This window comes from Sarcophilus harrisii, chromosome 4, assembly GCF_902635505.1.
Source record: "Sarcophilus harrisii chromosome 4, mSarHar1.11, whole genome shotgun sequence".
Lineage (NCBI taxonomy): Eukaryota > Metazoa > Chordata > Mammalia > Dasyuromorphia > Dasyuridae > Sarcophilus > Sarcophilus harrisii.
The window spans coordinates 29,340,828-29,352,363 of NC_045429.1; the positions used below are offsets into that span (position 1 = coordinate 29,340,828).

At 60.4% G+C, this 11,536-nt stretch overlaps 1 protein-coding gene across 4 annotated transcripts; it reads right to left on the minus strand.

Annotated features, from left to right (window-relative positions):
* Positions 1–308: 308 nt before the first annotated feature.
* AKR1A1 (aldo-keto reductase family 1 member A1) lies at positions 309–10,650 on the minus strand. Of its 4 annotated transcripts, XM_031969213.1 has the most exons (10): positions 8,410–8,509; positions 7,908–8,013; positions 5,299–5,385; positions 3,499–3,618; positions 3,034–3,185; positions 2,683–2,878; positions 2,274–2,473; positions 704–776; positions 531–617; positions 309–443 (listed from the first exon to the last, which is right to left on the minus strand). In XM_031969213.1, exons 1-10 carry the CDS (start codon positions 8,481–8,483, stop codon positions 378–380), a joined length of 1,161 nt encoding a protein of 386 aa, XP_031825073.1. In that variant the 5' UTR covers positions 8,484–8,509; the 3' UTR covers positions 309–377. The 4 variants fall into 4 exon arrangements, with proteins under 4 accessions (XP_031825073.1, XP_003767229.2, XP_031825074.1 ...); XM_003767181.4 differs by lacking the exons at positions 7,908–8,013; positions 8,410–8,509 and adding an exon at positions 10,487–10,650; XM_031969214.1 differs by lacking the exons at positions 7,908–8,013; positions 8,410–8,509 and adding an exon at positions 7,390–7,814.
* Between the last annotated feature and the right edge of the window lie 886 nt (positions 10,651–11,536).

Genomic DNA, 11,536 nt, shown 5'->3' on the forward strand with positions numbered 1-11,536 from the left:
AGTCTGTGGCAGGGCTGCCCACCCGTTGGTGCCCAAGCACACAGCACAGCCCGTCCCCCACACCCTGCCCATGGACACACATGTGCCTACGTGCCCAGGGCTCCTTCCCCAGCGGGAGCACAGAGGGCAGCCCGGCCTCCATCCGCCTCTCAGCCCCTACCCTCAGTTTGGGCTTCAGTGGCACTCCGGGCCCCCCAGCTCGGTATGGTCCCGTGAGCCCCTGCTGCCACTGCCCAGGGCCACCGAGGGCCAGATGGGCGAGGGCCAATGTGGTCAGCGCGAGACAAAGAGGCACAGAGCGGCTGGAGTCAGGGAGGCCGTGAGGCGTGTATTGATTCCAGCTCCCGCCTGGAGCGAAAGCTCAGACACGTCAGGCCCTAAAAAGGCTCGTTGAAGGGGTACAGAGGATGTCCTGCGTCTCTCGGGACCCGCTTCTCACCCATCTGGAAAGACAGAGAAGGACGCCCATCTCAGAGGAGGGGTCATCGGCCCTGCACCCCCCCCCCCCACAGCCCCCAGCTAATGCTCACCGTTATCATGGGCACAATGTACCGCCAGTTCTTGTTCAGAGCCCCCATCTGCTTCATCTCCTCCGGGGTCAGGGCGAAGTCGAAAACCTAGCCGGGAGAGTCAGAGGCCTGAGTCTAGGCCCCGTCCGCAGGTTCCCCCTCCTCGGCCCCCCGTCCAGAGCCCGCTTCCTCACCTGGATGTTCTGGAGGATCCGGGAAGGAGTGATGCTCTTGGGGATACAGATCACCTTCCGCTGGACTTGCCACCTGTGCAGGGAGAGGGACCGGGGGAGGTCAGGACCCTCCCCCTTCCCCAGTGCCAGCTCCTAATGCAGCTTATGGCAATCTCCACTCAGAGGAACCCCGAGGGGAAAACGAGGGCCCCGTGAGACAATGCACCCCTAATAGCAACAACAAGCAGTCATGTCGTGCTTTTACCTTTTGCAAAGCATTCACTATATTTCATTTTTATCCTTGTTTAAAGCCCTGGGAGGTCAAAGACATGACTATTCCCATTTTACAGATGAGGCAACTAGGGCAGAAGGGAAATGACTCGCCCAGGATCACAGAACATATCTAATTTGAGGTGAGACTTGAACTCGGGGCTTCCTGGTTCCCGACATCTCGGAGTCTCACTCATCTGAGGTGTGACGTGTCCAGAGTGGGACACCCCCAAACCCTCCTCTTCTTCGTTTCCTTTCTGGGGAGAGGGCTTCCTCAGTCACCCCTTCACGTCCAGGCCGCAGCCTTCTCTCCCAATGCTGCCATAAGCCTCGGTGCTCCCCGCCCTCTGGGTACAGACCCTCCTCACCTCATGCCTGGACTACTGCCCCCCACCAGGGGAGCTGCCGCCTCGAGGCCCCCCCACTCCATCTGCCACCTCCCCGAGCTGTACAGCCTGACCATGCCAGCCCTGGAGGCCCCGTCTCACCTCCTGACTAGAGATCCTGCCATGAGCTGGCCCTCCCATTCCAGGCTCCCACCCCCGCCCAGGGACACCGGCCTTCTGGCCGTTCCTCCCCCAAGAGCCTCCACCTCTGGCCTCCGGGCATTTTCTCTGGCCTTGCCCCATGCCGAGAATGCCCTCCCTCTCGGCCCCCTCAGGCCGGAGCTTCCCTCCGTCGATCACCTCCCATTTCAACTGACACAGCTGGGACATCCCCAGGGGTGCCGTCACCCCTCCCCCACCGAGCACAGGCCTGGGGCACGGGCGGCCAATCGATAAATCCGGCAAAGGCCGACAGCTATGACTGACCCAAACAACACTGGGGGCGGTTCTGTCTTATTTTAGGGGCGCAAAGCATCCTCAGACCCAGAACTTTGAGAACGTCTCACAACCGGGACCCCGAGAGCTTTACAAGTTTACAAAGCACTTTATGAACATGACCCTGATCCTACAAAAACCATCTGGGGCTGGTAACAGGGATATGATTGTTCCCGTTTTTCAGGTGGAAAAACTGAGGCTCAAGGAGGCATGTGAACAGGCCCGTAGCCTAAAGCACCTGCCCCTACCAGGCAGTGCTCGTGGTGCAGGGAAACTGACCTCCACCCCCCACAGCCACTGCCGCCGACAGACCCAAGGCCTTGAGGAGGAGGGAGGAACCCCAGAGACAGAGGCGGTGGCAGAGAAACGCTGGCCCGTAGGGCCTCGAGAAGGCTGCAGAGCAGGACTGCCTTCCCTGAGGGTTAGCCTGGGGCCCACCCCCCCCCCCCCCCCCCACCGCTGCCAAGCCTGGCCCCGACCATGCCCCTGCCGAGCCGTACCTGAGCAGGATCTGGGCCGGCGACTTCTCGTACTTCTTGGCCAGCTCGAGGACGAGCGGCTCCTCCAGCAAGACCGGCTCCAGTGGGTCTCGCCAGGCTCGGTCCGAGGAGCCCAGGGGGCTGTAGGCCGTCACCTCCAGCCCCGACTTGTGGCAATGAGCAATGAGCTCATTCTGGGCCAGGTAAGGGTGGCTCTCCACCTTATTTGGAGAATACAGAGTTGGTGGGCAGTGATCTGGACAGCCCGGACCCTGGGACACGTGCAGCTTATCATCTTCTCATCCCATTGTCTGCACCAGGGCCCCGGCCCCAAAGCCCGGGGGTCTTCTGCCCCCAAACCCAGGGCCCCCTCCCCCAAAGCCTGGGGTGCCCCCAGCTCCCGCAGCCTCCGTGGCCAGCCTGGGCTCACCTGGAGCACCGCAGGGCGCACGGTGGCGACGCTGAGAATGTCGTCAATCTGGCGGCTGTTGAAGTTGGAGAGCCCCAGCGCTCGCACCAGCCCCTTGGCCACCAGCGCCTCCATCGCCTTCCAGGTCTCATTGTAGTGGATGGTGTCGTAGCGTATAGTGCCGTCGGCGTTCTTGGGGAAGGGGTTGTCCCCCCGCCTGTGGATGGGATGGTCCCCTGCCTTTGGCCTTCTCTGAGCCCCCTCCCCAGCCCTTCTGACCCTCAGTGACCCACCCATGGTGCCCGGCCCAGCTCACAAGCCCCAGGGCCGTCCCGGGGAACACCTGGGTGCAGGCCCCCCTTCCCTGCTCACTCAAAGCCATGGGGCCAGTGCATCAGGTAGAGGTCCAGATACTGCAGCTGCAGGTCAGCCAGGGTCTTCCTGAGGGCGGGCTCCACGTCTTCCGGCTGGTGCTTCGTGTTCCACAGCTTGGAGGTCACAAACACATCTTCCCGGGAAATGGTCTGTATGTGAGGGGGGTGTTGTCAGGGTGGGGGTAATAATCAGTGGGGTGGAGGCTTAGCAGGAGGTAGCAGCAGCTTAATGGAGGCCAGTAAGGGGTAACCAGTGAGGCGGGGGGCCCAACAGGGTCGGAGCCCAGCTGGGGGGGTTAGTGAGGTGGGGGTCCAGCTTGGGGAGGGCCTAGTGGGGGGGCTTAGCCAGGGGGGATCCAGCTGGAGTGGTAACCAGTAGAGTGGGGGCCTAGTGGGAGGGCCCAGCAGGGGGGCCAGCTTGGTGGGGGCCCAGGGAGGGATCCCTAGAGCAGACCTCACTCACCTTGCCAGGCCCCACACTGTCCTTCAAGGCCTCCCCAATCTCCACCTCGTTGCCGTAGATGGCGGCACAGTCGATGTGCCGGTAGCCAACGCTCAGAGCGTACTTGACAGCTGCCTTCACCTGTCGGGGAGAGTCCAGAATGGGAAAAGATGGGGGGCCGGCACCCCTGCTTAGAGAGAACATGTCTCCTCAGACTGCCCCGGGGGCTCCTTTGCAGGACCTCTCCCTGAGCCTCACTTTCCCCATCTAGGAATGGGGATGGGGAAGCCGGACACTCCCGCATTCTTAGTGAACTGCTCAGACCACAGAAGGGGCTCCAATGGCTCCCTTTCCCACCTCAGAGGAAGGGGAACCCCGAGGATGAACCATGGAGGTGGCGGGGCCGCCTGCTCTCCCATCTCCGTTAGCCCCATCAGATTCATTCCGCTCACCCCCAGGGCCCAGGGAGCTGATGCCTGTAACCTTGGCTCACTGGCAGAGCCTGGGCCCAGGCAGGTTTCCTGCCCGAGCAGGCGGGATTGGGGCCACCCATGGTAACTCTCAGCAGCCCCTTGGAGCTCTCAGTCCCTCTGCCCCCTCCCCCGTGTCTTAACTACACTTACAAGTGACATGGCCCTTTAAGGCTCAGGCTCCCAAACTTTATAACTTCATCCCCATTTTACAGTTGGAGGAGCTGAGGCTCAGAGAGGGAAAGGGCAGGAAGCCAGCACACAGCCACTAGGCCAGGCCCATCCTCCCACCCCTTCCCCCCAGCTTCCCAGTCCTTCTGGATAGCGGCTGCCTCAGCCAGAGCCCTTCCGATGCATTCTTCCCTTCCCTGTCTGTTTCCTGGGTGCTGTACCCCTCACTAGGGCCCGTGGCTCCTCGTCTGCAAGATTAGGGGCACCATCTGCTGGCAGGGCCCCCCACGGGCAGGGAGGAGAGGAACCTGAGGAGCACCAAGGGCTCTCTCCCCCTCCCCCACAATGCTAAACTGAAAAGTGAAAGCTGAGCTCTCTGGGCTGGGCAAGCAGCTCCCCACTGCCCAACGTACCCAGGGCGTACCCAGGGAGCAGGTGCCCGCTTCCGCCTCGCCCACCCCCACCCCTTCCCTAATGCTGGGATTATAGAACAGGTTTGGTACCTGGGCGCCAAGTCTCAGGAACACTGGCTGAAGGGGGAGGGGAGGAGGCACTGAGGCAACGGGGTCTGTGCCCGTCACCAGCAGGGCTCTGGGGGCCTGGAGCCTTGTCCTCTGCCCCCTTCCCTCTCCCCAGGCTGCCTAAGTCCGACTGCTCTGGAGCAGGGCCACCCACCACCAGGCTCCCCTCTTTTTTCCTGACAAAGTCCCCTCTGCCTCAGCTGGCCCAAGTTCCCAGCTGTGCAGTCGGGCACTCACTGCCTCCAACCTGCCCCCTCCCCGGCCCTCCCAGGGCTAAGACTCATCAGTTTGCCCTCTAAGCCCATTTCTCCCTCTGTGGAAGATTTCCCTCCTTCCACCATAAGGGGCTGTGGTGCACAACACAGAGTCTGCAGATGTTGGAGCCGCTCACAGATCTTGGAGCTGCTCACAGGCCCCGGAGCTGCTCACAGACCTTGGAGCCGCTCACAGACCTCGGAGCCGCTTGCAGGCCTCCGACAAGCTTTCCCAGGCCCCTACTCAGAGGCTCACCGGCCGCCCGGCCCAGGGATGCTTGCTGGCCGTTTTCTGGGGGCTGTTCTCAGCAAAGCCTATGATGCTCAGGAGGGCGGGGCCAAGTGCTCCCCTACTCTTCCTTGTTGACTCCCCCCCATTCCCCCCAGCACCCAGCCCAGTCCCACCTGCCCAGGCTCACTCTTCCAGGTACCCAGCCCCAGGAGAGGCATCTTCTGTCCAGTGTGGAGGACCACGAAGGTCGCCATCGTTGTCTGAAACACAGGAAAGAGAGAGCTCGACACATGCCTTCCCAACAGTGCTGGTCCTGTGGCTGGGGAAGGGACAGAGCCCCAGAAACTAACATGACATCCACCACCTTGTCAGCGAGTACAATCTACTCCCACCTTCTTTTCTTCCTTTTTCATTCAGTTTTTTGTATTTGAGGGATGGGTTAGAAGGTGGAAAGGAAGAGTCCGAAAAACTTAGAAGAGAGCTATAGTGAGGGGCAGCTGGGTGGTGCAGTGGAGAGAGCACCAGCCCTGAAGTCAGGAGGACTTCCTGGGAAGTTCAAATCAGACCTCAGAGACTTAACACTTCCTGGTTGTGTGACCCCTGGCAAGTCACTTAACCCCAATTGCCTCAGAGGGAAAAAAAGGAGCTACAGTGAAGAGGGCAGGATAAGAAAGGGGGGTGGCTGGTGGACACATTCCCAAGAGATCCAGAGCCTCAGTATTTGGGAAACGAGGAGGCATCTGGGGACAGGCCTTGTTTTGTCCCAGTTCCCTGTGGCTTCCCCTGGTCACCCCACAATGAAAACGGAGCCCGAGATGGAAGATCCCTCAGACCCCATTTTACTAATTAGGAATCAATGGCCAATGTCACAAGGGTAGGAAGCTGCCGTCAGGATGAGGGTGCAGTGGTGAGAAGCATGCAGCCCCCATAACCTACAACCCTGTAGCTCGCCCCAACCCTTAAATCCTCCAGGAGTGAGTCAATGTAGGGAGAGATGGAAAAAGGCATTAGGTACGGAGTCAAGGCTGGGACCTGGACAGATGTGTGGCACAGCAGATAGAGCACTGGGCTAGGGCTCCAGAAGACCCCTTTTCCTGAGTTCAAGCATGGCCTCAGACACTTATTAACTGTGAGACCCTGGACAAGTCACTTGACCCTTTGTGCCTCAGTTTCCTCATTTGTAAAATAAGCTGGAGAAGGAAATGGCCAACCCCTGCCAAGAAAATCCCAAATGGGGCCATCCCTTTCTTGTCTGGGGGTGAGGGAAGCAGGCTCCTCGGGGAGGGTACAACCGCAGCTCCTCTGAGGGGGTGATGGGGCTCGGGTAAGGATGGGGATGCATCCCCTGGGACTAGGATTAAGTGAGCCGTGTGTCCTCTCAGCACCAGATCCTCACTTCCATATTGTTAGATAAATAGGCCACATGTTAAAGCTCGTTAGGACGTAAGCTGCCAGAGGATGGGGATCCTGCTCCCTCTCCCCTCTATGGGTGCTTAGCAGGGTGTGAGCCCTAAGCACCTCAGGCTTCTAGCAATGTGGCTTCCCGAAGGGATGCAGAGGAAGGGTGGAGTGTGGAGCCCGAGAACCCAGAGACCCGCTAGGGTCCAGTCCCGGCCCTGCTGCTGTCTCTAGGTGCGGCCTCCAGCTCCATGTCCAGAGGGAAGTCCCCAAGTGGCCGGGGCTGCTTCAGGAGCTGGCGGAAACCCCTATGTGGAGGTCTCCAGGGACTGGATGACCACGTTAGGAGACTCCAGCCCAATTTAGCTGTGTCATCCTGACTCATTCCCTTCCCTTTGTGAAGGAAGGGCTGGGGGACTCCTGGGTCGAGCAGGGCAAGAGGGAGAGGAGGATCCTACAGGTTGAACCTCTTGGGATTCTGTTACCCCAAGAAAGGTTCTAGAATTACAGCTAGAAAGAAGGGGGAGGGGAGACACCCGAGAACCACCCTCTCACCTGGAGAGGTAGTGCCTAGGTCCTAGGGCAGAGCAAGGTGCGGAAAGCTCTGAGCCGCACCTGGAGCATTACCCACCGGCACGGCCCGGGATGTAGGCGGGAGGAAAGGAGATGCTTCTCCAAGAAGTCTTTCCGCCCTTCCCCCCAGATGCTGGGTGCCCGTGCCCAGAAGTCTCCCTGCCGTTGCAGGACTCCCACCTGTTGCTGTTCCTGAGAGCCTCCCCGGCTGGGGCCTCGGAAGTGCCTCACCCCGAGGCTCCAGGCCCCCTTTTCTGAGCTATCCCAGTCCCTTGGGGGGGGGGGGCGCTCACCCGCAGCTGATTCTCCTGCCTCCGGGCCATCCCCTCCCCGCGTCGGCCTTCAAGGCTCAGGCCCCACCCTCCCGATTCGCTCGGATCCGGCCGAGACTAGCTTTCCTTCAGAACCTGCCCGGGGGAGAGCGCGGGGAGCCTCCCGGAGCCAGCTAAGGGTGGGAGGGCGGGGGCAGCGGTCCCCCGACGGAAGAGCAGGGCCTGAGCCTGGAAGCAGGGAGCCGAGGCGACCCCGGGACCGGGAAACAGGCCCTCGGCAAAAAGGGAAGGCGGAGCTGCCGGCCTGCCCGCTGCCCCCCTGCCCTCGCGGAGGAGGAGGAAGATGTCCGTGTGCGGCGTCAGCGACTGGCAGGGGGGCGGCCCTTCTCCAGAGCCCGCGCCAAGCCGGGGCCGGGACCCCCGCGGAGGCGCGGCGCCCAGGCCGCGCACCCGGGTCCCGGATGCGCGCACAAACGGAGCCAGGCACGCGCATGGCGGGGGCGGGGGGGGTCCCGAGGGGTTCCCGGGCCGCTTCCCACCTGATTCCGGCCGCTGACGCTGGATTCTCTGCAAGAACGCTCCGGAGGCGAGAGTCCGGGAGACGGCGCGCGCAGGGATTTACAAGGCCCACAGCCTGGCGACTTCCTAAATCAAAGCCCCGCGTCTGTGCGCGCTCACACCGCGGATTCGTGCCCGCCCCGAACGGACATCATCTCCGCCCCCCGCCGCCGAGCCCGCCCCCCAGACTCTGAGGCCCGCCCCCTCCGACTCCGAGGCCCGCCCTCCCCGCCGCCGACCCCGCCCCCTCAGACTCCGAGGCCCGCCCCCTCCGACTCTGATGCCCGCCCTCCCTGCCGCTGAGCCCGCCCCCCCCGACCCGAGTCCGACCCCTCTAGGCTCTATGCCCTCCCTCTCCTCCGCCCCCTCCGGTCCTTGTAGGCTCTAGGCGTCCCTCTCGCCCATGCGCCCGCCTCCTCCCGCCCATGGACCCGCCTCCCCGCCGTGCGCCCGCCTCCTCGCCGCGCTCCCCCTCCCGTTTACTCCTTCCGCGGCGCCTGGAGTCTGCCGGAGGAGGAGCCCGAAGCTGGGGTGGAGAGCCGCGAGGCCCCTCGCATTGGCCACGGCCCTTTCCTCGTACCCCGTCCTGGGGGAGGGGCGTGGCGCCCCGCTGACGCGAGCGCGCAGTCACGCCCCCTGGCCACCTGACCGAGGTTCGGCGCTTCGGGCTGCGCTCCGTCCTGCCTGGGAGGCCGAGGCCGCGGGGTTGGGGGAAGGGGGGGGTGCGTCTGGGTCCTAGCTCCGGGACACACTCGCTCCCACGCCCGACCGCAAGGTGTCGTGGCTGCCACGACGTAGCCGCCGGGGCTCTCCTAAGCGCGCTGCGCGTGCCCCACTCGTGAAAGGGCCCGACCTTTAGCTCCGAGGATCGGCCCGCCCCGAGCCCACTGCGGACACAAGTGTGCCCGTCTCACCCAGCTTCCTCATCTTTCATACAGCGAGTACCACGCCCGTAGGCTCTATCCGGAGCCTGGGGTCAGAAACCCTAACGGGCCCGGAAAGTTCCGGGGGAAACAATTCCTTCTGGAACTAGAGTTTGTCTGGAGGGCCGGCCGGGGGGGGGAGGGGAGCACGACGGCCGGGGGGGAGGGGCCGGCAGGGGGGCGGGGAGGGGAGCACTACGGACTGACGGCCGGGGCGCTCGCAGGCTTCCCCCGGCGCCCCACGGGCGGCAGCCCCGCAAGCGTTAAGCATTCCCAGGATGATCGTGAAAATCTGTAATGTTCGTCAGGTGCTTTGCTAGCCTTAAAGGCCGGCCGCCGTTAGCTGGGAGCGGCCCTAGCTGCTGGGGAGCCGTGGCTTGAGCACAGGAGGTGCTGAGGCAGGGTCACCCAGCCGGAAGGAGACCCTGAGGCTTGCTGCTGCTTCTGCATCCCCCCGTCACTGCTCATTGCACGAGCTCTCTGAGAACACCCTCCGCTAACATACTAGGAGGGCCCCTCCGGTAGGGGGACTTTCTTTTTCCTTCTGTTTATATTCCCAGCATTGAGTATGGTAACTGACACACACAGGAAATTAAATGCTTCCTCCCTTCCTTCCTCTTCATTTCCCCCTCCCTCCTTCCTACTTCTTTCTCTGTCTCTGTCTCTCTCTCTCTCTCTCTCTGTCTCCCTCTGTCTCTGCCTCTGTCTCTGTCTCTGTCTCTGTCCCTCCCTCTCTTCTACTTCTTTCTTTCTCTGTCTCTGTGTCTCTTGTCTGTCTCTCTCTGTCTCTGTCTCTCTCCCTCTGTCTCTGTCTCTTGTCTCCCTCTGTCTCTGTCTCTGTCTCTATCTCTGTCTCTCTCTTTCTCTCACTCTCTTTCCCCCTCCCTCTCTTCTACTTCTTTCTTTCTCTGTCTCTCTATCTCTGTCTCTGTCTCTCTCTGTCTCTCTCTCTCTGTCTCTGTCTGTCTCTCTCTCCCTCCCTCCCTCTCTTCTACTTCTTTCTTTCTCTGTCTCTCTTTCTCTGTCTCTGTCTCTATCTCTGTCTCTCTCTTTCTCTCACTCTCTTTCCCCCTCCCTTTATTCTACTTTTTTCTTTCTCCACCTCTGTCTGTGTCTCTTTCTCTCACTCTCCCCCCACACTTATTTCTTTCTCTCTTTCATTCCTGGGTATTCATTCACAATTAGGTTTCACCAAGGTTCAAAGAAGAAAAGAACAGGATCCTGTTTATCATTTAGCCAGAGAGATAAGACCAAACAGACAAACAACAGGATAATTCAAAGGGCAAGGACAAGTCCTTTAGAGGCGGTGGACAGCAGGGTATCCGGAGCCCCTTCTCGTCCTCAGCCCCCTACTCTGTAATGTTGAGGGCCTGGGAGAGACATACTAGGAGCCCAGTGTTCTGAGGCCTTCCTGGCAGTCCTAGGAGATGGGGGGAGCTGGCAAAGGGAGAAGCTCCCCCAAGCCTCTCTGCCCAGTCCTTTTTAGAATGACCTTTCTCCTTTCAAGGCTTTTGCTGGTTCAAGACCTGGAAGCCCCACAGCATTAGGATAAGCTGGGGGAGATGTGGGCAGTGCTTTCTGTTCCCCCGTACCCCTGCCTCCTATCTGCTCTCCCTCCCAACCCCAGCATCACTTACCTCAGCCACAGACCCTGCTTCTGCCCCAGCACAGTCCTGCTCCAGCCTGGCCCTTGCCTCCAGCCCTGGGCTCTCTGCCTGCAGCAGGCATCAGACCAACTCGGGGGCACTGCCTCCGGTAGCTTGCTAAGTCTTCAGTTTTTCTGCTCAGCTACACAGTGAACTTCAAAGTCCAACTTGGACATACCCAGAAATGACCTGGAGGAGCCAGAAATGTCAGGAGTCACCAGCAGGGGCTGCTTTGTGCCAGGTGGCAGGAAACCTCGGCCCCAAGAATAGGAAAAGCTGGTGTTTGGCAGAACGTCAAGTGAACAAGGGGGCCGCAGCCCCAGCTTGCCCAGGCGGCCTCACATCTGGCTAGGGAACACAGGGCAAAGTTAAGCAGAAGGGAGCTTACTGTATGCTCACCCTAGTTCCCCGGACATTCCTGACTCCCCAGCTGCAGTCAAGCCCAAGGCGGTTTTCTTTCTGACTTCCCAAGAGCCTCTGGAATATGCTCCCACCTCTCCTCTGACTCTGCCATCTTATACCTGGAATATAGCCTCCTAGCAGATCCAGTTCCCACAAGTTTCTGGAGAGAGCCCTCGCCTAGCAGAGGATTTTCAATTTAATCCTGAAAATGATAGGGGCTGGGACTGAGAGGTGACACGGTCGCTGCTATGAGATTAGGGAAGGCTTTGGGCCTTCTTTTGAATCGGTCAACAGTCATTTATTAAGCATCTGTATACTAGTTACTGTGCTGGGCCCTGGGGAGGCAAAGAATGTGCTAGACAGGGAGATGGCATATTAGCAAGTAGGTTGATGCAAGATCTAAATAGAGTACATAGGAGATCATCTCCAATTAATTATTAAGGAGGTAGATGAGTAACTCTTCTCTCTCCCCACCAGAAAAGGAAAGAATGGAGATTTCAGAGGAGGAGACTCCTTTTTTAAACTCTGAGGCTGCTTGAGCCCTGGAGGGGGCCTGCCTATTTACTAGTCTCCATTGTAGAATCCTGTTCTAAAACAGACTCAGTCTTGCAAGTGGGGCCGGGGTCTGAGAAGGGTGCA

Bases quoted from the DNA above. Each gene is read 5' to 3' on its own strand.
- AKR1A1 (XM_031969213.1), bottom strand. From the start codon at position 8,483: ATGCGAGGGGCCTCGCGGCTCTCCACCCCAGCTTCGGGCTCCTCCTCC. The intron at 5,386-7,907 runs GTGGGAAGCGGC...CCTGTGTTTCAG, and splicing joins GCGTCAGCGGCCGGAATCAG to ACAACGATGGCGACCTTCGT. The intron at 444-530 runs GTGAGCATTAGC...CTGTCTTTCCAG, and splicing joins ACATTGTGCCCATGATAACG to ATGGGTGAGAAGCGGGTCCC.